General features: G+C 37.4%; 1 protein-coding gene across 1 annotated transcript in view; it reads right to left on the bottom strand.

The window, feature by feature from the left end:
* Nucleotides 1-24654, bottom strand: part of atad2b (ATPase family AAA domain containing 2B) — a 136348-nt gene that overhangs the window by 110635 nt on the left and 1059 nt on the right. The window contains exons 2-19 of the mRNA XM_065256339.1: nt 22321-22478; nt 22096-22127; nt 21351-21498; nt 19644-19740; nt 19300-19429; nt 18939-19094; nt 18778-18853; nt 17588-17689; nt 17357-17468; nt 17023-17138; nt 16552-16726; nt 15987-16075; nt 13993-14152; nt 12571-12661; nt 11998-12309; nt 9881-10025; nt 8287-8473; nt 6744-6929 (exon numbers count right to left, since the gene is read on the bottom strand). Coding sequence (XP_065112411.1) covers nt 6744-6929; nt 8287-8473; nt 9881-10025; nt 11998-12309; nt 12571-12661; nt 13993-14152; nt 15987-16075; nt 16552-16726; nt 17023-17138; nt 17357-17468; nt 17588-17689; nt 18778-18853; nt 18939-19094; nt 19300-19429; nt 19644-19740; nt 21351-21498; nt 22096-22127; nt 22321-22478 — 2472 coding nt within the window. The remainder of the gene's footprint in view (nt 1-6743; nt 6930-8286; nt 8474-9880; nt 10026-11997; nt 12310-12570; nt 12662-13992; nt 14153-15986; nt 16076-16551; nt 16727-17022; nt 17139-17356; nt 17469-17587; nt 17690-18777; nt 18854-18938; nt 19095-19299; nt 19430-19643; nt 19741-21350; nt 21499-22095; nt 22128-22320; nt 22479-24654) is intronic.

Here is a 24654-nt window from a genome sequence, read left to right as displayed (position 1 = left end):
ATATCAGTATGTTCATATCCAGCACAAACCGTGCCATCTTATAAACACCCTTGAGCTTAACGCTTAAGATAATGTTCTGCAAATATTACAACAACAAAAAATTCCAATAAGTCTCATTTTCCCATTATGAGACATATAATAGCCCACAGGGTACTTTAAGGTCAATATCCAATCATTAGTGTGTGTTGAAGATCTTTATTAAATACATTATAGTATTTCTTTGCATCTTCTCATCATGGTTTTGTTTCCGCTCAGTTGTTTTTGGTCTTGAGGAAAGATTAAGGTGCTGTTTACATTTCCCCGTCTAAAACCGCGCGGAAAATGTGAGCTTCGTTGGTTTCTTGTCGCATGACCTGCGGTGCGCTTGCGGCATTCAGAAAAGTTGAGATGTTTTTAACTCAATGCAGTACGGACGTAAATTTCATACCCCACTGTAAAATAATGTGCAACTTATTCATTTATACCAACTGAGAAATAATAAAACATGACACAGGAAGACGTCTGAAAAAACAATGATGCTCAATGCACATCGTGAAAGGGGTTTTAGTGAACTAACAAGTATAACTTTACACTGCTGGTTTGCTGGCATCATTCCTAGACGCTCTAGTATCAGCCAAAAGCCCTCCGGCATCCGGGCACAAGGGCACCTGGAACCTTCTACCCATCCATGCCACCCACCTCACCGCAGCTGCTGTTTACAGAAACAACTGGCATCTGTCTCGGCATCGCTCTTAAAGAAATATGGAGCGACGTCGGACTTGAGAGATTTTTAGCTGTTATTTTGTTCACATTTCTTTAAATTTATCAGAGGCCTCACCCCTGATGGGCAACACCGCAAAGAGGACAGCTGTCTGGTTGAACGTGCCAAAAAACCAAGGATCTCTCCAAACTGTTCTTCAGCAAACCTACTTTGCATATTTGGGCTTCACTTACTGCAGATAAGCTTTGGGCTAAAAGGCCTTTTAAAATCTTGAACACAAGTAGGATCAATATCTTACCACTCCACATTCGCCTACAGGGTTTTTTAAAAACAAACTCAACTGGTTGAAATACTACGTTACTGCATTTTTCCACAACTTCACAATTTTGAAAAGCAAATGAACACACAGTATGATATGTTTTAGGGGTGGGCCGATACCACTTTTTCGTGTCTGATACCGATGTCGATACCACAACCTTGAGTATCTGTCGATACAGATCCAATACCATCTCTATCGCCCTTTTAATCAATTAAGCTGCAAATAACACATTTGTAAGCCATACAAAAAGCTTAAACAGAGCTACAGAACTCAAACAATTTACTGTGCAACTGTGCAAAGACTTAATGAAACATTGTGTAATACTGCTGTTTTATTTTTAAGTGTTTCAACCAGACTAGTATTTAAATGGCTTTGTGCAATTTCATGTTGCTCAGCAAGTCACACTTTACCCAAAGTTGCCATGACTAGGTCTGTGTTGGTATTGGATTGGATTGTACTCCCCGACTTCTTCAATAATCGATCCGTCAATATCGGACTAATACCGATACCAAATATCGTATCCTAATATGGCCCACCTAATATGTTTGAAAAGGATTCCAAGAAATCTTGCTTTCCAAATCTCGATCCAGGGAAAATATTCTTTTATGAGTGCCATTCAGCTGAAAATAAGCATTACTTCATATACACCCACCTAAAGGATTATTAGGAACACCTGTTCAATTTCTCATTAATGCAATGGTGTAATGGTGTGGGGGATGTTTTCTTGGCACACTTTAGGCCCCTTAGTGCCAATTGGGCATCATTTAAATGCCACAGCCTACTTGAGCATTGTTTCGGAGCATGTTCATCCCTTTATGATCATCCTCTGATGGCTACTTCCAGCAGGATAATGCACCATGTCACAAAGCTCGAATCATTTCAAATTGGTTTCTTGAACATGACAATGAGTTCACTGTACTAAAATGGCCCCCACAGTCACCAGATCTCAACCCAATAGAGCGTCTTTGGGATGGGGTGGAATGGGAGCTTTGTGCCCTGGATGTGCATCCCACAAATCTCCATCAATTGCAAGATGCTATCCTATCAATATGGGCCAACATTTCTAAAAAAATGCTTTCAGCACCTTGTTGAATTAATGCAATGTAGAATTAAGGCAGTTCTGAAGGCGGAAGGGGGTCAAACAAAGTATTATTATGGTGTTCCTAATAATCCTTTAGGTGAGTGTATATCCAATAAAAATCTTTCAATGCTTCATAAAAGATATTTTTAGTCCAATCCAAAACAATTGAGTACTTATACAACATTGCCTGCTAGAAGGTTGAGGTCCAAAGAAATGTACCCTACCCGAAAAGACCTAAATAACTTTTTCCCCAAACCTGGAGTTTATAAATTATTATTTTTAAAAGATAGACCCGAGAAAAATTAAGAAAATTAGATCGGAGTCCGACCCAGTGGCATATATTTGCACCCAACTGGACCTGAATGTAAATGTCACAGATATGTGTGCAGTCTGCAGCCCTGCACGCACCAGTCAGACAGAAAGAAACCCTGTGGGCTCGCAACCAATTTTGCCTACTGCTCCATTTATTTTCATTTGTTATCTGACGACAACACCACTAACCACTAAAATGACCATTAAAAATTGATTGACAGGTCTGGCTCAATGAAAATAAACCTACCGCCAGCAACACGTCTTCTTGGGTCCGTTAAAAAAACACATTCATTTTAAATGCCTCGAGACTTGATGGCACTAATATTATACCGGGTCGTGTCCTAGCCACACGTGAAACTTTTAGACCCAAACCGACTCGGGTCAAACCTCAGGTTTTCGGATCCAAGTGGACCCGTGAAGACCTCTGGTTGAGGCATCAGTGTGGAATTTAAGCACTCCACAGTGTGAATTCAGCATTCCTGCTTTTCCGCACATAAATCTTTCTGGTTCCGGTCTCAGAGGCCCCAGATAAAAATGTTCATTGGTGGAGAGTTTGGGATGGATTATTCTACAGACAAAAGCCGAGTCTGACTGTAGGAGCTCTTGGTGTTATTGTAAGGCTCCAGTATTGATCGCAGCTTTAGCACCGGACCCCCTGTTCAGATAAAGAGATGCCTCTCACACCAAGGTAACAGGCGTTAGTATGAATCCGCTCAAGGGGTCTTGTGGGATGAGTCAAAGCATGAACGAGCTTTGTGGATTCAAACGGTCAATTCTGAGAATTTCACCACTTCATAATTCAAGGGCACTTCAGATCATCTGTGAGTATGTGGATGTCAAAACTCAGGGTTAAAGTCGACATGAAACTGCATTCTCAACCCATTTTTACCTCTGTGACATTTCAGACTGAAACAGAATTCACAAATCAAAAATGGATCAGGTTCCATTGAAATTCCAATGATGTGGAGTGCTGCACCAAATGGGTCAATTTTAATTTCATGCTGCCTAAAGGCCCGTTCACACTTTAAGGATAACGTTATCTATAGTGATAACTATATTAGTGTATAGAGCTATGCCATGTGATAACTTGCGATGTGTAATTTGATTATGCTTTAAGTTTGTAAAATACATTTTAACTTTAATAAACTAAAAATAAACATGTTTTACATTCTTTCTGATCATTGATCATCTTGGACATGCACTCTTATTCGTGTGCCAGTTTCTTCGCTAAAACAGATTATGCATAACCTCGGAAAGTATTAAAGGGATAGTTCGGCCAAAAATGATATTAAACCCATGATTTACTCACCCCCAAGCTGTCCGAGTTGCATATGTCCATCGTTTTTCAGACAAACACATTTTCGGATATTTTAGAAAATGTTTTAGATCTTTCAGTTGATTAAATGTAATGTTACGGGGTTCACCCATAGTCCACAACCTTCAAGTCCAAAAAAAGTGCGTCCATCCTTCACAAATTAAATCCAAACGGCTCCAGGATGATAAACAAAGGTCTTCTGAGGGTAATCCGCACGGTGTTGTTGTAGAAATATCCATATTTAAAGCTTTATTAACGCAAATAACTACCTTCCGGTAGTGCCGCCATCTTAGACTCCTCTGTATTCAGGAGAGAGTATTAGCGTAGTGTACGCACTTTTCTTAGTGACGTATGACAAATTCGGAGGGCGGGGGGAGAGAGCAGCAGCAGAGTAGCCTCCGTAGGCTGCGTAAGCTCTCATCCTGAATGCGGACGCGACTAAGATGGCGGTGCTACCGGAAGGTAGTTATTTTCGTTAATTAAGTTTTAAATATGGATATTTCTACAACAATACCGCGCGGATTACCCTCAGAAGACCTTTGTTTATCATCCTGGAGCCGTTTGGATTTATTTTGTAAAGGATGGACGCACTTTTTTTGGACTTGAAGGTCGTGGACCCCGTAACATTACATTTAATCAACTGAAAGATCTTAAACATTTTCTAAAATATCCGAAAATGTGTTTGTCTGAAAAACGATGGACATATGCAACTCGGACAGCTTGGGGGTGAGTATATCATGGCTTTAATATCGTTTTTGGCCAAACTATTCCTTTAAGAAGCTTTTTCTTGATGAGCAAAATGACCTTAGTAAATAAGTCTAGTTTTAAGACGAATAATATATAATTTAGTGAAATTGTCCTTAAAATAAGAAAAATTATCTGCCAATGGGGTGAGAAAAAAAATTGTGAAATGAAATTTACTTTTTCTTAAACACTTAATTCAAGTAAAATTATTTTTTGTCTAAAATCTAGTATTCTTTTCTTAGGTCATTTTGCTCATCAAGAAAATACATCTTGATTTAAGAATTTTTAGATATTTCTACTGAAAACAAGACAAAAATACTAAGTAACAAAGTCATTTTTTGCAGTGTTAACTTTGTGTTATGCAAATTTTTCGCTCAAGTTGAATATTTTGCAGATAGCGCATGTTTTCATTCGCATCGCCCCACGTGAGGACGCGTCTGATGGCTTCTTTGCATTGACTTTGTATGTAATCTACTCGCGCAAATCGTTGAACTCGCAAGCTTAGTCAGATTGTTACGGCTCTTGCCTTTTGTAAGTTTGATTAGTTGTTTTAGGTATTTAATTAATATTATTATTGGGAGTAATTTGATGAATTTTTGTTACTTAAAGACTTAATTTTCAGGGTTGGTTGTTTCTTTTGATGCGTGTTTCCTTTTTTAATAAACAAAAAAATTTAATTACACTTCAATTATCTTTTTTCCGAAGCTGGTTTCTGTCATTTACTGTAGTTTTTATCACGCTGGTGTAAATTCAAATGTTTGTTTTTAAAATAAGTTAGTTATTTAATGATATAAAAACAGGGGTGTCACGTCATTATTGACAGCTGTGATATCGTGTGATATGCGCATTCTGCGAGAGCGAGGGCGGGGTCTTGATTTCGTGGCTTTACTTCCTGCTCACTACTCCGCAGGACTGGTCCCGAAATCGCTACTGCGCAGACTCAAGACCCAAGATGTCAGCACCATATCGGGACACTGGCTGCTTCACTTTTCAACAATGGAAGCGAGCAAACAGGCATTGTCCATCTTTTTTTACAGTCTATGCTTCAAATACGTGAGCGCTTTGATAGATTTGATTGGCTTTTAACATTTTGTCATTCATCGGTTGGAGAAACAAAAATCGGTCCGAAACTGATCCCAACGATATTCTTCCTCGTTATAGTTGTGGTATGAACTCCTCTTTAATTTGAAAAGATTTTTAAAACTACTTTTACAATCACAGCTATCATTATAGTCCATAATACGGCCCTTAAGTCTAAACAACAAGGTTAAAGTAACTTAATGAATAAAAATGTATAACACAAACATTGTCATATTGTCAAATTTGCAAAAAGACGACCCCGCAAGAAAATTCAAAAAGTAATTTATCACTGAACACATGGAGGTAGTTTCTTTTTAAAGATGATGAGGAAACAGAAAACAAGAGTGATAAAATTCAGGACCATGGACAGCGTAACACATCCAACCCAGGATGGGCCATAAATAAAACATCCCCATTCCTCAAAGGAAAGATTCAGGATTTAACGAATCCACCTAACCGTCAAAAAGAGTGAGTAAAACAAGCTCATGTCAATAACATTCAAAACATTCTCATGCCCTCCTAGTGGGCTCCAGTCTCATCAGCAGGAGCCATGATCAAGGGCTTTGCCACCAGCCAATCACGAGCCTACCAGCAATGCACCCTGGCATGCACAGAGTGCACAGCGTGGGGCACTGGAGATGCCTGATGCATGATTTTGAGGTGAAACCGCAGACCTGCAAGAACGACTTGCTTTCTGCGTAATTAAGGAAAACCTTTTTTGTTGTGTGACTTCAGACTGCATTACTTATCTCGGTCTTCCACCCTCTCGCTCTCTCTCTTTCATTTTAAAGTCTTCTCTCACATGATCCTTCTGCCATTTCTTTAAGAATTGATTTTAATGCCCCTGGTGCGCTCAAAAGGACTAAAAAGGGAATTGTGGGTAACTTGAAGAAAAAAGAAAACGGGTGAAGATAAAGGGAAGAACACAGACAAAGGAAAAGTTAAGTAGATGAAAAGGGGTGTGGCAAATGGGTTAAAAGCCTTTAATTTTATGTACCTCTCTGCTACACTATATAACTATGTACTAAACATCGGGTGTACCCCAGATCGTCGTACTGCGTTATCATCAACGCAGGTTGAGACATTTAACGTGCTTCATAACTATTGTATGACAATCACTACTATAATAGCAGACAAAGATCAGAAAGAAACAGATGCTTTCTGACAGCCAATCAGAAGAGAGGCTCCTCACCTCATCAGGAAGCTGCTGGTAGTTGTTCTCTGCTGTGGCGAGGATGAGGAGCGGGGTGAAGGAGGGCACATCCTGAAGCAGTGTGAGGAAGGTGCTCTTGATGGTCTCGCTGACGGCTTCCCACCAGTAACTGATGTGAGGCATGTAGATGATGCTGGGCACACACCGCCGAGCCTCACGAAACACCTACACAAACACACAAGGACATGCACATGGACCATAATTACCGTTTGGGTCACATTCAAAGCCATCATAACAGCTAAATCAAAGACATAACCTCAACAAAATAACAAACATAACATCAGCACAGGTCTGTGGCCCGACACACGGTGTGTAAAATGATAAAAAGGGTTGAGTAAAGGGCTGTTGACATTATAACGATAATTATAACGTTAACTATAATGATAACTATATTAGCGTCCACACCACCAAACCATAATGATAACTTTATGCTAATTTGCTTGTGAGGCGCAGTACACGCACAAATCATTTACCTATTACCTAGTTATGGCACTAACTAATATTGCACATTTGATTTACTAAAAATGCTTGTAATTGTTCACGTGTCAATAAATGTATAAATATGGGTGATTTTCCAGCATCAGAATTTTTAAAAAACCCTTGAAGCCAATTTTTTTGGCTTTATAAGATAAAACCATTATTTTAAGAGGATTTATATTTCCTATTATTTACATTTTTAGATTATCATGATAAAAAATGATAATTGATCGCAACATGATATTACATTAAATATATGCATCTACAAACTCATGTTTCGGTAATGAGAACTAAAAAGTTGTCTAGGTCCTACGCCGAATAAAATTTCAACTTTTATCTGGAGAAAGAACTGCTTACCTGGTAGCCATCTTGAGTGTCACAGTCAATTATGTCCCTTCCAACAATTTTTTTTATTTAAATTTTAGTTCCTTGAGGGCTTAAACAATGATTGAAAATTGTTGCGGAGGATAAGAAAATTAGTCTTGGACACATTTATATTTCTTATTGTTGTCTCTACATTTACCAATGATCACCAAATACCACATGTTTCTTTACTGTAAATGTTTATAGTATAACATGCACTGAAGCATTTTATTTTTTAGATTTTTTAATTATAAATATTTCCAGATCAAAGAACCCAAATCCAATCATGGACACGTTGCGGTAATGACAATTTTCCTTTTAAATGTGGAAAAAAATTGGTTTGTATGATGTCATTTGAAATAATGTGCAAAATAGTATGTGAAGAGATGTTTTATTTATATAAGCTTCTTATTTTGACAGCATTTACTTTTTTATCAAAATGTTTAATTTCTTTATCGTTCTAGTTGTGGTGTGAACTCCGCTATTCTCTTAAACTATAAAAATATAGTTTTAAAATCATTTTTATGTCAGAGTTATCATGTAAACGGCCCTTAAAGGAGTAGTCCACTTTAAAAATGGGGTCCATTGACTTTTCATAGTAGGAATAAAAATTACTATGGTAAGTCAATGGGCCCCATCTTTAAAGTGGACTACTCCTTTAAGAGGTTGTATTTCTGCTCACCTGAGCGCAGGACTCCTCTGGGGTTTTGGCACTGACTGAGTAAAGCGTGGGAAGGTCGAGACGGTGCACAGTGAACCTCTCTAGGTGATGTAGCACCGCAGGGGCCAGGTGTGTGCTCTGCCCCGCCCCCTGAGGTCCTGTCAGCAGCAGACGGGGCCGATACGAGGTGGGCTGCTGATAGGCAGAACTGAAACAGACAAATGCTACAAATCTTAACATTGTGGTCATATGATGCATTTTCCTTTGTCTTTCAGGCAAAAAAAACTGTTGATGCATATAGACAATTCATAAAGTCGCAAAGATTAAAGTCTCAGATATTCGTTCTAAAAGTGAAAGCTCATCCATGCCTTCCTAAATAATTCAAACACGCCCCACACTGCCCAAATGTATCCCCAAAGAAAGAAGGTGTAACTTTTATACTCATTGTAATGTTGCCACTCCCTTGTAGTGGAGACACTTTTTTTAGAAAAGATGAGCTTTGCAAAATCACCAGACAGTATGTAGAATATTATGTGTTTCTTTGAACCTTAAACCACGTAAACGCACTGCATTACACCAAATACAGAAAAATTTTTTTTTAGCAATGTCATATGACCAATTTAATAACAATATTCTTAATTATTGAAATTAATTAAATAAGTAATGGTACGCCAATAACACATTTTATAATTCGTTTTGTATATAAAAAAATTAAGCCACCAATATTTTTTATTATCCAATAATTATTCAAATGAATTAGGCTGAGCATTTTCATTGACGTCTCTCTAACACAATTTGACTTTTTTATGATTTGGACAGGCTTCTTAAGCATCCTGAAAAACATTTAGGTGACTATGCTAAAATTACTCAATAATTGCATAGTTTATGTAAATATCACTACATGTGTCAAGCCATCACAGGACAGTTTGGAAGCAATAAAGCCCTACAAGATTCACTGTCCACATAGGCAGCTAAATTGTTTCTGAGACACAGCCGTAATTTATCATTTAGAAAGTGGTGTTGACACGCAGAATATGGATAAGACCATTAACCAAAATCTCAATATTGTAATGAAGAGAAATAAAGTAATTAATAGCATTGGAATTAGATGTACTGTATATGATATATACTGTATATTAAAGTTAAGATGAAAAGTTTGCTGAAGTGTAAATCATTGCAGTTGTGTATTTATGTCTACAGGCTAATGTCATAAAACATGATTTTATTGAACCGTGGACTACAAATCGATGTAAATGTGAGTAAGGGGGTTCTGCTTGGTAACACCAGCATTCGAGGCATACTGGCAGTTTTCCAGATTCCCAACAGATGGCAGCAAATCACAGTATTTGACTGTAACATCACAGTAAGTCTCTCAGATTTAGTGATTTTAAAATCAAACACTGGTCTGATTTTATCTGTCTCTCATTTTTTATTTTCTTAAGCACAAAACTGTTCTGTACAAGACAGTTTTTACAGAGCATTTGGCAGGTGATGTCATTTTAAAGACACAAGTAAAAAAACACATTTTTGGCCGTATCTTTTCAAATGTGTTTGACTTTTTCTTTCATGAAAAAGTCAGTGATGCAGGCTGCAAAGACGTTACTGAGTGACTCACGTGGTAAAATGAAGAAAGGGTTTATGGGTCGTGGATGAAGCGGCTTTCTTCGGGGATCCTGACTGAGGTTCGTATATAGAAGGAGCACCGACAAACTCCTCATCCTCACTGTATGAGTCCTCCACCAACAGATGATTGTCTCTATCTGAAGTTACAAAGAAACATCTCTTTGATCAGAAAACACACAGCAAAAGTCATTTCAGAGCACACTTACATTATCCCAACCAAAATGCACCAGAGTGCGTTTGACCCCCAAAGCCTGATTTGTTTGTTTGCCTAGTGTGGTCGCTCTTTACCTTAAAAAAAAAAAAAAAAAACGTTTTGATGGGCACAGCGGGTTACGTGAATGCCTGAGCTGCACACATGACAAATCGACTAAGCAATATGATATACATGTGAGAGGCCAGTGTGCCTTCGTGCCCCAAACGACGATAAAAAACACAGACTTAACATCAAGATGGGCCCGAGTGTTAAAGGAATATTCCATTTTCTTAAAAGAAAAATCCAGATAATTTACTCACCACCATGTCATCCAAAATGTTGATGTCTTTCTTTGATCAGTCGAGAAGAAATTATGTTTTTTGAGGAAAACATTGCAGGATTTTTCTCATTTTATTAGACTTTAATAGAGCCCAACATTTAATACTTAACTCAACACTTAACAGTTTTTTTCAACGGAGTTTCAAAGGACTATAAACGATCCCAAATGAGGCATAAGGGTCTTATCTAACAAAACGATTGTCATTTTTGACAATAAAAATAAAAAATATACACTTTTAAAGCACAACTTCTCGTCTAAATCCGATCCAGCGCGACTTAACATAAATGCGTAGTGACGTAGGGAGGTCACGTGTTACATTTATAAAACGCACATTTGCGGACCATTGTAAACAATAAACTGACACAAAGACATTAATTAGTATCAGTTGACATACAACAACGTAGGAACGGTCCTCGTTCTCAACACTTGTAAACACTGGGGCGGAGTTTCGCGTTCGTCCTCTGTGACCTCTTGACGTCATGACGTATTGCGTGGGGTCACGTTGGCGCATCACGACCGGATTTAAACGAGAAGTTGTGCTTTAAAAGTGTATATTTGTTATTTTTATTGTCAAAAATGACAATCGTTTTGCTAGATAAGACCCTTATGCCTCGTTTGGGATTGTTTATAGTCCTTTGAAACTCCGTTGAAAAAACTGTTACGTGTTGAGTTAAGTGTTAAGTGTTGGGCTCTATTAAAGTCCATTAAAATGAGAAAAATCCTGCAATGTTTTCCTCAAAAAACATAATTTCTTCTCGACTGAACAAAGAAAGACATCAACATTTGGATGATATGGTGGTGAGTAAATTATCTGGATTTTTCTTTTAAGAAAATTGAATATTCCTTTAAGTTTTCTGATATATGCCTAGTGTTGTGTAATGGTAACGTAACATGCAGATTAAAAAATAAACTATATAGTTTTTGTTAGTGTTTTATGTAGATTTTTTTCATTATAAAATTATCTATTTACGTTTTATGATTTAATTGTAAAAAACGTGTTGTTTTTAATCAACACACAAAGCCCCTGCAATTCCCTCACAAACCACAAGGGGTTTACAAACCCCAGTTTAAAAACCCTGACTTAAAGGGATAAATCACCCAAAAAATGAAAATTCTGTCATAATTTTCTCATCCTCATGTTGTTGTAAACCTGTATGAATTTCTTTTTTTTCTACATAGATATTTTAATAAATGATGGTAGGCAAACAGCTGATTATAACCATTGTCTTTCATAGTAGGAAAACAAAAAATATGGTTGTATTGTGATAAATGATGATAAGGATATTTTGATAAATTATGGTAAGCACACAGTTAAATTGTTTTTCTAACTATGAAAGTCAATAGTTACAATCAGCTGTGTGTTACCATCATTTATCAAAATATCTTATTTTGTGTTTATAAAAAAAAAGTTCATACAGGTTCACAACAACATAAGGATGAGAAAATGAGAATTTTAGGTGAACTATCCCTTTAAGCAATGCTTGTATAGGTGCTGTTTTATTATACAAATGGCAAAAACATACTCTGCTGTCTATGTTTGAATTGAAAGAAACAATGTCAGGAAACAGAGGCGTACCTTTTGTGTGTTCCTTGTGCAGGAGCTCTGCGTGGGGGAAGACTCGTAACAGGCAGGCTAGCGTTTGGGCCAGCGTGGGTGCCAACAGGGGCTTCAATATGCAGGAGAGCGCCTGGCCGGGTGGAGCCAGTGCCCTGTGACCAGCAGGTACAATGGAGCGCAGGGCACGGCCAAAGTCCTGCGCACCCAAGACGATAGAGCCCACGTCCAGCTGGTAACGCTGACCGCTGCCGTAGATTTGAGGATAGCGCCGTCGCAAAGCCGCTAGCGCAGCCTCTGTACAAAGTGCTTTGAGGTCGGCCCCACAGTAGCCTGAGATACAAGAGTAAGGCAAATATCTGAATAAAAACTGAGAAGTTCATGTTCAAAATTTAAAAATAGTTCACTTTAATGGTTTAACGTAAATAGTTAAGAGTAATGCATAGAGAAAACACAAAAATGGATAAAAAAGTAATTAATAGTAATTACATTAACAAATACAAATATGGAAACATTTAATACAAATACCCCAAATTTAACTTTAAAACACAATGTAAGCATTAAATATTATTTAGATTTGTGAAAAAATCTTACCGACACATTTCTCTGCGAGCTCCTCAATGAAGGGTTCAGCTAGTTTGGGGTTCCAGTCCCTGGTGTGGATTTCTAGAATGTGCTTACGAGCCTGTTGGTGTACGATAAACACAGACATACATCGTTTAGATAAAAACAAGCACCTGGAAACAACTTTTGAAACTAGGCAGCGAAACCTTTTTGATCATAAACACTTTGAACTAAGGTGCTTGTGTAAACACAAGAGTTAATGCTTTGATTAGCCAACACCCCGCTGTGAAGACAAACTATACATGTACAACAATTAGAGCAGCTCAATACTGACCTGACGTTACCTAACAGCTACAAAGCTAAAAAGCAACTAAATACAAACAGCAACATCATAATTTGTTAAAGGTGCATTGTGTAACTTTTAAGGGCCGTTCACATTATAACGATAACTATAAAAAATAGAAAGGGCAAGTGTTCGCGAAAGAAGGAAACCTTAAAGGAGTAGTCCACTTTAGAGATGGGGTCCAACGACTTTTTATAGTAGGAAAAAAAATACTATGGAAAGTCAATGGGCCCCATCTATAAAGTGGACTACTCCTTTAATACATTGAAACACCTTGTACCTTTACACCTTTGAGTGAATTAGCATAAAGTTATCGCTATGATGTGGACGCCAATATATTTATCGTTATAATTAACGTTATAGTTATCGTTATAATGTGAACTGCCCTTTTTCCACTAGATGCCCAAAATAAGTGGACCTTTAAATAAGGGTAGGTTTATATACTTTGAACAGTTTTCCTATATTGCTCTGCTTTGAACTAAATGGGAAGCGCTCGGATATTGGCAGTGAGCTGTAAACTCATCAAAATTAATTCCCTTTCCTTTTGTTAAAGGAAAACACCACCATTTTTCAATATTTTACTATGTTCTTACCTCAACTTAGATGAATTAATACATACCTATCTTTTTTCAATGCGTGTACTTAATCTTTGTACAGCGCTTCTTGAATGTGTTAGCATTTAGCCTAGCTCCATTCATTCCTATGGCTCCAAACAAAAGTTTTATTTTGTGCCACCATACTTATTCGTGTAACTACTCATGTAACAAAAACTCAAAAACTACTCATGTCTTTAAATCGGGAAATCATGGAAGTGTTTGGTGGCTTCTAAATTCATTACTGTTTGAAGCCATAGGAATGAATGGGGCTAGGCTAAATGCTAACACATTCACGAAACGCTGTAAAAAAAGATAGGTTTGTATTAATTTGTCTAAGTTGAGGTAAGAACATAGTAAAATATAAAAAAACGGTGGCGTTTTCCCTTAAGATGTCAACTGGGCTGGGTGTCTATTGCAGGATAATTGTTTAAGTTTTTATGGATGCTCTGGGACATTGTCAAACGCTTGCGGGCAACCGCTGAACTTCTCATCAGACACAAAAGATCTTTGCACCTTTTTATCAGGCAGGTTGAACAGAAACTCCCGGTCAAAGCGTCCGGGCCTCCTGAGTGCAGGGTCGATAGAGTCGAGTCTGTTTGTAGCACCGATGACCACTATCTCCCCTCGACTGTCCAAACCATCCATCAACGCCAGTAACGTGGACACTATGGAGCTTAAAATTAAACAAGAAAAACAATCAAACATTTTGTAGCTCATTTAAAGGGACATTTTATCTTTAATGCAAAGGTCTTGTTCTTAAATGTGTAAAGATCACACAGACCGACGGTTTTGGCTACCATATCTTTAAAGAGATAGTTCACCCAAAAATGAAAATAATGTCATTAATGACTCACCCTCATGTCGTTCCAAACTTAAAAGACCTTTGTACTAACAGTTTAAGATGTTTTATATTTAGTCAGAGAGCTTGTTGACCCTTCATTGAAAATCTTCGTATGGTATACTGTCCATGTCCAGAAAGGTAATAAAAACATCATCAAAGTAGTCCATGTGACATCAGTGGGTCAGTTAGAATGTGTTGAAGCTTCGAAAATACATTTTGATCCAAAAATAACAAAAATTACGACTTTATTCAGCATTGTCTTCTCTTGACTGCAGTGACGCGAATGATGTACGACGCGGCTGACGTGTTATCTGGTGCGCCCCAGCTGTTTTTTTTTTGTGCGCCTGGGCTTCGTTTACAATCTGAGGGCGAAGCTTTTTTTCGAAGCTTCAACACATTCCAACTGACCCACTGATGTCACATGGACTACTTTGATGATGTTTTTATTAACTTTCTGGACATGGATAGTCAACAAGCTCTCAGACTAAGTATAAAACATCTTAAACTGTGATATGAAGATGAACAGAGGTCTTACGAGTTTGGAACGACATGAGGGTGAGTCATTAATGACATTATTTTCATTTTTGAGACATTAACCACTACCACAACCATTTGCTGCAGGGAACAACGCGCTCGGAATCACAAATAAAATATGATAAATAAAGTAACCGAACCAGAGTAAATACTGGCACTGCTTTTCATCGCTGGAGACAACTAATGGACATGAAAGAAATGAGGTTCGACTCCGAAATGACAACATTTCTTTTCGATTGGTAAGTAAGATGCTGTTAGTATTTCGCTAGAAGTTCACTTATAATAGGCATTGCGATAACCTATGCTCAGCTTGTACATGAACTACGGCTTTGTGCAGTAAATGTGGCTCTATCTGAAAGCAGCTGATGGCGATTCACTTTTAATCAAGAAACCGGCTTCACTGACGAGAAGCGCAATGACTATCGCATGCAAATTATCGCGCATCCTTAGCTGTTAGCGTTTAATAGTTCGCTCTACCCACGGATCCGATCCGGTTTTTACCCGTTATCTACCAAGCTGATGCTAAAATGTAACATTAGCTAAGAAACTTGCAATGTCTTCGATGATAATGAACACCAATGGACGCACGAAACGTAGCGGAAAACATTGCAATTTTAATGAGACCGAATGTTTTTTTTGGGACTAATGATAACTTAGTTGCTAATGTAAATCAAACTTGATATATGCTGCTAAATTAAAATAGACCAACTCACTTTCTGGAGGTATACTGCCCCCGTCTGTTTGGAGTGTGGAGTATGAATTGATTTTTTTTTTTGGGCGGACATTTTAAATGGTCCCTTTAAGATAAGGTAATTTGTGCTCCCCACTAAGTTACTGAATATGTGTATGTTGACAAATATGGGCACTCTTATGTTATCTTATTGTGGTCATGGCTGTAAAGTCTATAAAGTAAAGATTTCAGAATGAGATGCTTTAGCTTCTTGGTTTTCATGAAATATATGGGAAGTATCTATGCTTGTCAAAGTTAGGGTATGTCTACATGGTAACTTTATTAATAATGAAAGAAAAATCAAAACCCTCTTTTAAAAACAACATGTCCAAAGCTACCTGGGTTCTTCGGCGGCTTTCTAATCTTGATGATGAAATCCAGTGTAACACACAAATGAATTACCTGTGAATTTGATCCTGTCTGCTCGAGCGAACAGGAGCAAGGCCATCAATCTCATCGAAAAAGATGATGGAGGGTCTCATGAGGTATGCCTGCCAGGAAGAGAGAAAAACATTACCTGGCTGGCTAACCACACACCTAACCCTTCAGATCAGCTGGGAAGAGACCGACCCCTGCTTTATATGAATATCTGCTTCTCTAAATCTTTAAGGATAACTTGTGCTATGCTGCAAGACTGCACAGGAAGGTAAAGATTTTGATTTTTATCTAACGCTGTTTATGGCGAGTGAACTCAAGAGGCCGCACTCATGTCTCTAATGCATTTTTATGTTTTCATGGGTATGCATATATGTGACCCTTTCTGTTAAATCCATCGAAGTTCACTTGTTGATTTTAATCAATGACCTTACTCAGTCAATATTAAATATTTCAAAGTTATATTTTCAAAGAACGCTCTTTACATTATCTAGGATGATTCTGTGTAGAAAACAGTAAATCAGAAAAGATTTCTTTAGCTTGGTTTTCACAGACTGGGTCAGTATAAAAGGAACGTTATCTATTAGCTCACCTGGTCAAAAAGTAGGCGGAGCTGTCGCTCAGACTCTCCCACCCATTTGCTTAGACAGTCGGCGCCCTTGCGCATAAAAAACGACACCTTTCGGTCTCCCTGACTGCATTCATTAGCCAACGCCCGCGCCACCAGTGTCTTCCCTGTTCCTGGAGGCCCATAAAACAGGCATCCTCTGAACAAAAAGACAAAAACACAATGAGGTTGAATTGTTATCAACTTGGTCTGAATAGACTATGAAATTCGACTGTGCACACATAGGTGTTTGGGACAAACACGACACCCTAGCGGTTTCGTGTGTACAGCCAATCCGTACATTTTGATACAACCCTAGTTAGACGCTGCTACGTCACAGCAATACAACACCAATGGCAGACTACATGCTTGTTAGTGAGCCTATTAGCTTTACTAAAGCAAAATCTTCTGAAAATAAAGCTCTGGCTTTGTGTGGATGTGGCCTAATTGTCATACCTTGGGGGCTGGATCTTAAACTTCTCAAACACTTCTGGATATAGTAGAGGGAAGACAACCATCTCTTTCAAAGACTTGATGTGATGGGTAAGACCTCCGACGCTGTCAAACCTCACCTGCATTGAAAGAGTCAAGAGCATATGATAATCCACATAATCTATGTAATGCATTATATTTTCAAAAATTTTGCATTGTTGCAAAGCAGCTTCACACACACACACACAAAAACATTTAAGCACAAAACCAGTGGTCTCTGCTCAAACTAATTAAAATGAGGCACAAACGAGGCTGAGCATAATAGTGAGGAATACTAAAATTAGAACCTAAAACTCACAGAAGTGTCCAGATTCATGGGATCCACATCTGCCAAACTGGCACCCACTTTCGTTCGATCACGCAGCACACCGCTGGCCAGATCCTCTGCCCGCAGGTTCATGGGTAGACACCTGCCACATAGGGAAAACACTTTTCAAACTACAGACAACCTATGCAGTCATAACAAACTTCCAGAAAATATCATTCAGAAACAGATTTTGCTAAAGGTTCAGATTTCTAGGACAGTCACCTATTGCGAGCACGGCTCATGCTTTTGCTTTTCCGCCTCTCAAAGCGCTCTTCATCAGATGATGATGTCGATTCACTGCTGTGAATGGCGTGTTTCTTTACTCTGGTAATAAATATTGTACAAGATATTTAACATAAAAAATGACCACAACAAAGAAATGAAACATGAGGGGTCTACAGGGTTCCCACACTTTACCCTCAAATTCAAGAACTAAATGTGGAGACACATTTCAAGTGAGAGCACGGTTACATCGTGTTACCTTTTAAGATACATTGTTACAGTTCCCTTTCGAGGGAACTCGCGCTGCGTCACTGCGGTGACACTTTGGGGACGCCTCCAGGTGTAAGTGCGTCTGAATGTGTATATCAAATTCAACCAATGGTAAGACAGGGTGACGCGAGAGCCACGAAGTATATCGCTATCTGAAATATTGCCAAAGACGGCGTTACAGGGACGCAGGAAGTATAGCAAGGGAGACGCAGCGTCTCGTTCCCTTCTCAAGGAACAACAGTTACATATGTAACCCGAGACTTTTCATGTGTCAAACACAACTATGCAAAAAAGCATTTTGGTATGAATCAATATTCGCATACAGAAGATATAAGCATTTAAAGTGAACAGTTTAGCACGTGTGCTTAAAAAGTCTAGGATTTTATGATATTATCCTACACTACACAGGGAATAATATGGATTTTTTTTTTTTTAGAAAAATTCCTGCATAAAATAGATTCAAGCACTTTCAATGACCTGTATCTATGTATCAGGGCTCCAGACTGCCCCCAAATGGTGGCATTTTGCCCCTAAAATTTGAGAGTCTGCCACTGAATTTTACATCCAGTCGCACATGTGCAACAAGTAAATTTGACCTTTTTTTTCCAAAAGTTCACAATAAAATGTGACACTGAATTTGAAACAGCACATTGTACTTTCTGCATCTATCATTAAAGTATTTATTAGTAATACAGTGGAAATTAGTAGAAATGTGAATATTTGGTTAGCATGTTGATTTACGGTGTGTGCCCCTAAATTTTCTGGTTGCGCCCCTAAAATTTTCAGTTGGGGGCCACTGTGCTCCTAGTGAAAAAAGTTAGTCTGGAGCCCTGTGTATGTATATTTTCACAAACTTTCAAGGATTTCAAGTACCCGTGGGAACCCTGGGTCTAAAACATTTGTAAATAAACATTATTCACCTAATATGGCTTCTTCTCGCAGGAGATCTGTGTGTGTCGAACAGAGAGCCCTTGCTTTGCTTCCTGTTCACTGGCTCTGAAAAAACAAAAATCAAAAATGTGTACTGTTTCTGTATGTGTATGGGCTGTGCTGATGGGTTCGAGTGAATCTGTGAGCGCACCTATTGGTGGGGCTTCATAACGCTGCACAGTTTTACGCTGCCTGAGGTTATAAGGTCTGTCGTTCTCTTCTTCAGCCTCTTCGGCCTCATCTCCTTCATCGTCCTCATCATCATCTGCCTCCACATCTTCATCTTCCTCTCCCTCTTCATGAGACTCTTTAATACAAAAAGGAGAATGGAACAATCAAGAACAAAGATCCAAGACGTAGAGACGCTTTTGCTGTACACAAATCTGATAATATATGCAGTTTTTATTGAACTAAGTTCAGGAGGGGAAGGACATGTAATCCAACCAATCAGCACAAAGAGGTCTCTATAAGTAAGTATATAGCCGTCCCTCACGTCTGTCGCAGACATTTACCTTCAGTTCCCTCTTCCTCATCAGGGTCTTTTTTGGATTTGCTGATGCCTTTGTGATGTGCCTGCATTCCGAAATTGTTCCTGCGCATCGATTTCCTTCTCTTTACGCGGGAGTACATATCCATGTTTTCCTGCAGCACAAAATATTTACATTAACACAGAAGAATCAATTTAGTTTTGAATCATCACAGGGTTCACAGCCCACACCGAAGAGAACGGCCAATAGATCAGAGTAATGCAGGAGTTTAATAACTGCTGTGTGGGCAACGGTTCCCTTAATGAGGTAGAAGATAACGCTGAACAATTACAGTTTAATTGTGATTGTTAAGAATAAAATATAGTCACCAGTTCAGTATCGGTCCACATGCGGAGGCGCTCAACTTCTCGATTCTGACGTATGCTACTGATGTTGTCCATCTCTTGAAGAACCGCTTCTGCCGTACTGTTAACAAACATGCATATTCATATTCAATATTGCAATAAACCAGGTTTGTACACAAAGATGTACTAGTAGACAAAGTATCCAAAAGTGGTGCATCACATAACTTAGAAATGTAAAATACTAAAAAAAAATTATTAAACTCCTAATAAAATTAAGCTTTTATAAATAGTAATAAAGCTACATTGCCATCTTTATTTGGAACAAAAATAAAATAAAATTGCAGTTATGTTTGTTGAAAACAACTGGGCATTTCCCACTAAATCCAACCCGACAGCTCAAATTATAAATCATTAATATAAGCAGTGTTAGACAGTGACTTCTTTTTCAAGGGTGCATGATGCGAAGCTCGTCACTACATGTATTTAGCCCATCATGTGTGTGGCTCATCATGCCAAAATATGTGTCTGGCACGTCATGTAAACATATGTGCATCACACGTCATTTAAAAAAAAAGTTCACATGACGCAACAAACACATATTTTGAATTTGTGCCCCTCGGAAGAGAAGTCACCAGCCACCACTGACTACAAGTTTTATTATTATTTCGAAATCGTTAAAATAATAATAATACTATACCATTTTAAATGCTGCTCTTACCCTGATTGTTTATATACTATTAACTATTTTTTGTTAAATTTTATTTTTAACCAAAAAGGTCATAAATTGCAGCTTTAAAGTATTAAAAATTCACTGAAAACCCTAATAAGTTGACTGAACTCAGTAATGGGTCTCCCAAAAACGTATATATTTAAGTTCACCTAACTTGGTGGTCACATAGACTGAACTTAAATTGTTAAGTTCACCAAACTTGGATTACAGTTAATTGCACTTGAATTTTTAAGTTAATATTTTTGTAAGTTAATAAGTTAGATGATCAAAGATAGTTTAGATATGGATTCAAAATTTAAGTTTTGATTGCTTGACTTTTTAAGTCCAAATAGCATTAGGGGTTTCAGTGTAACTTAAGTGTTTATGCTTTATACATGTACACTCAAATCTGCATTATACAAAACAGGCAACACAAAAATTAATATGCAATATGCACAATGATACCCAGTGGAAATGATCTTGTCCCTTAATAAAAGCATCAGCTTATTGACTGATGAAAAAGTAAATACACAAGTTCACAAAGCTTTAAAATAGAGGAACACTGAGAACCTATAAAGCATATCAAGCCATTCTGTCATGTCTAATACCAGCAGGTTTGCTCTCTCCAATACCTTCCACCATCTGTTATTAACTACCAGGCAGCAACATGCTACAGTACATCACATGAAAAATTTGGCTTGGTGTTGTTAACAATTCTTTTGGATGAAAATGCCTTTTCAAAGAGTAGTTTCCAAGTTTTTAAATTGTTTTTCAATTTCAGCCTTCTTTGATGGTTAAATGGCATAACAGTTTTCTTTTAATCCATTGTTCACAATGCTGAACTTCATGAGAACCATAATCCGAATAATACTCCTTGTTAAATTAAAAGTTTGATTTTTTTTTAAACGTACCACAGCGTACTACAGTATCTGCAGTAAAATTACATTTACCATCTTTAAAAAGCTAATCCTAAATAATCATGTTAGAGGCATACTTTTAACAAAACAACCAGTGGCGTTTACCTGTTGACTAGCTGGTCGAACAGTAAACTCTGATTGAGATGTTCAAACTGGCTCTTCCTGACACGACGGCTTCTTTTCAGCTCAACGTGACCATTCATGCGACTGTGCTCCCCTTCCGATGCAGTGTCACCCCTTAAACTCATCCGCCCTGCAGATTTAAAAACAAAACAAGCACCTGTGAGCCAAATCAAATCAAGACAAAAACCCACTGAGAAGCATTAGACAACAAACTTGTCACCAGACCAAACATGACAGTGATTAAACGTGATCATATTTAACATGATGTCTAATGGGGCATACACACCAAATGCGAGTTTAAAGATTTGCGCAAGTAGAAAACATGCAATTTTCGCCTCAAACGCGTCTTTGGCCAAGTTAAAAATATTGAACTTGAGCGAAAAATTTGCATGACACGAAGGTAAATCCCAGTGTAGCACGATGCCCCGCGTTTGGTGTGTACGTAGCATAAAGGCTTGTGTGAAAGCGAGTTACAGAGATTTTCAGACTGATCTAAATTTGGCAAACACAGCTATCTTATGACTTTTGGATAACTGAAAATTCCAATTTACATTTAATTTCATAGAAGCAAGCAAGCAGGAAATTCTTCAAAATTTAACCTTTCATGTTCCAAGGTTTATGCCGGAAAATACACAATGCCAAAATTCTCTCCTTTGAGCAAACTTTTGCTTTAAAGTGCGTGATTCAGAAAAAAACTTGATTAAGATGAATCTGAATTAATACTTACTGCGTCCATTCTGCAAGGCACCGGTGGACAATCTGGAAGACAACATAAAGGGAGTTCATTACTAACAGTATAATGACATCATTACCCTTCACTACATACATGATAGTAATTGCTATCCTGTAGTAATGTTTGTGCAAACATTTGTCACAACATATTGGTGCTCAAGAACATTAGCAGATGAAACTGAACATAATAAAGTTGTAAATATTGATTGTCAAACCTCACCTGGTACAGTGTTTGGACATTGTCCATGCGGGTCTCTGGCCTTTACTTTGTGGACTTGGGGAAGTATCAGTAGAACTCGGGGGCGTCTGTCGGCGTGTCCGTTTTGATGGCGGAGACAAACGTGGGCTACTGCTGTTAACATCACTGCTGGGCTCCTTCTGAAAACAGGTAGAGGTGCACAGGATATTAAAAGACCAAGCATGCAGAGTAGTGGTTGAACGATATGAAGTTTTTAATAGTCGATGCTGATACAGATATTGAGAAAGCAATGTGGCCAATTAGCCGACATGAGGCTGATATAAAACAAATGTAATGAGAGCCAAAGTGAAAAATGGTGAAATTAAATAAACATTTGTAATGGTTGTAAACACTCTTTTTAGGTACTTAACGTATGTCTTGTAAATATCTTTTATGTAATTCAGATCTGACAACTCACTGTACTGTTTGATTAAGACTTTGCTGTACACCTGAGTGTTGTGTAACGCAATGTAATGTCATGGTAAAAAGTAGGGATGGCCATTTTCAGTAATATAATATTTGAATATTTGAGCTCATAAAAAAACAAATATTCAAATATTTGTTTATTTAAATGACATTATTATGACATAAGTTTTTGAAGCTTTATGTATTTTTCATTTTGTCACAATTTCACAGAAGGCTTAATTAGAAAATAAGATAAGCTTATATTCTGTAATTTTTTTAATTACAATTTTTTGATATTTTAAAAATTATTCTTTAATAAATAGCATGCAAAAAATGGCATGCATTAAACCCCATGCAGAGCAAAGGCTGAATCGAAATTCTCAATGTTTCAAGTCGGTTGATAGTATGAATTCAGTACTATGTGATCTTACAGAAACGATATCATACCAAATATTATACCCTAACCCCAACTGAAGTTTAAAGTTTGAGGACTTGAAAAAGTATGCTATCATCATGTAAACAGACTCGAAAAACCAAGTAAGAGCCCGGAGCAAATGAAAAGTTCAAATAACAAAGTTTAATTGGCCAGAGCCAATAAATAAAAATTCAAATATCTGCAGATATATGCGGAATAGGGATGCTTAACGATTAATCGCGATTAATCGATAGCAGAATAACAGTTTTGTTTACATCATATATGTGAACTGTATATAATAACTTTGTATAAATAAATGCACACACATGCATGTATATATATAAGAAATGTTTACATGTGTATATACATTTGTATATTTATTTATAATTTATATTATATATAAATACCTAATATATAATTTTTTTTTTTTTATAATATACATGCATGTGTGCATATTTATATATACATAATTATTATACACATGTCACACACATATATGATGTAAACAAAAACTTTTATTCTGCTATCGATTAATCGCGATTAATTGTTAAGCATCCCTAATGCGGAATATATCGGTCTATCACTAATATGGAATACAAAAACACCTAAGGTAAATATGATAAAAGCAAAATCAAAAGGAGCCATCTGTCAGCTGGGCACTCTGACATTATCCTATACTGATCCTACAAGAAGTGGACTCGACTCCAAAATCTTCCTCCTCTTCATCCAGATCCCACTTAACCTTATGCCTAACTAAATAACTTTGATCCACCACATATGTACCGTTTACACAACCAGTCACATGCAAGGTGACAACGTCAAGATTATGAATGAGCCAAACTTATGAACTTGCTATGAGCTTCAAAGTAAAGCGCAACTAATTTTTCAATTTATAACAGGTGCATGGTGTAAGCAATGACATTATACAGGCAAAATGTGTCACATTCACTTCCGCAAAGTAAGCAATCTTGAGTAATAGCATTAAAATAAAAGTAAAAAATCAAAACAAACTCAACACAAATCAAAGCCAGATACTGACTGGCCTAAACTTTATGCACAATTCACAACAAGCTGAGAAAAACTGATATATATATATAAATGCACAGATGAAAACAATATAATAGTAATTTAAAATGTATATGTTACCAAACTAAATGATTATCATATTATCAAGTACCATAATATTTAAATGGTACTCAAAAGACAATCATGGTAAACATCCCAAACCAAACAGCCAAAACATGACCAAGCAATTCAACAGGAACTCGACATGTTACATTTTAAGCAATCTACTAATGTTGCACATCAACAAATGACAACATGTGTCAATAACCCAGCTGAAGTTTTTCATAAACATTGAAGAGTTTACTTCCTAATATCATGAACAATAGCTGTTTGGAGCCACAAGGGGTCTGTCTAAACAAAGCTTTCCCTTCCCCCAACACAAGCTTGTTTATTGTTTAAATAAATAAGGAGGACGAATCACGTTTATTAGG

The sequence above is a fragment of the Paramisgurnus dabryanus genome, chromosome 12, assembly GCF_030506205.2.
Source record: "Paramisgurnus dabryanus chromosome 12, PD_genome_1.1, whole genome shotgun sequence".
Classification (NCBI taxonomy): Eukaryota; Metazoa; Chordata; class Actinopteri; order Cypriniformes; family Cobitidae; genus Paramisgurnus; species Paramisgurnus dabryanus.
The sequence above is the reverse complement of the archived record's forward strand: the minus strand, read 5'-3'. Positions and strand labels throughout refer to the sequence as shown.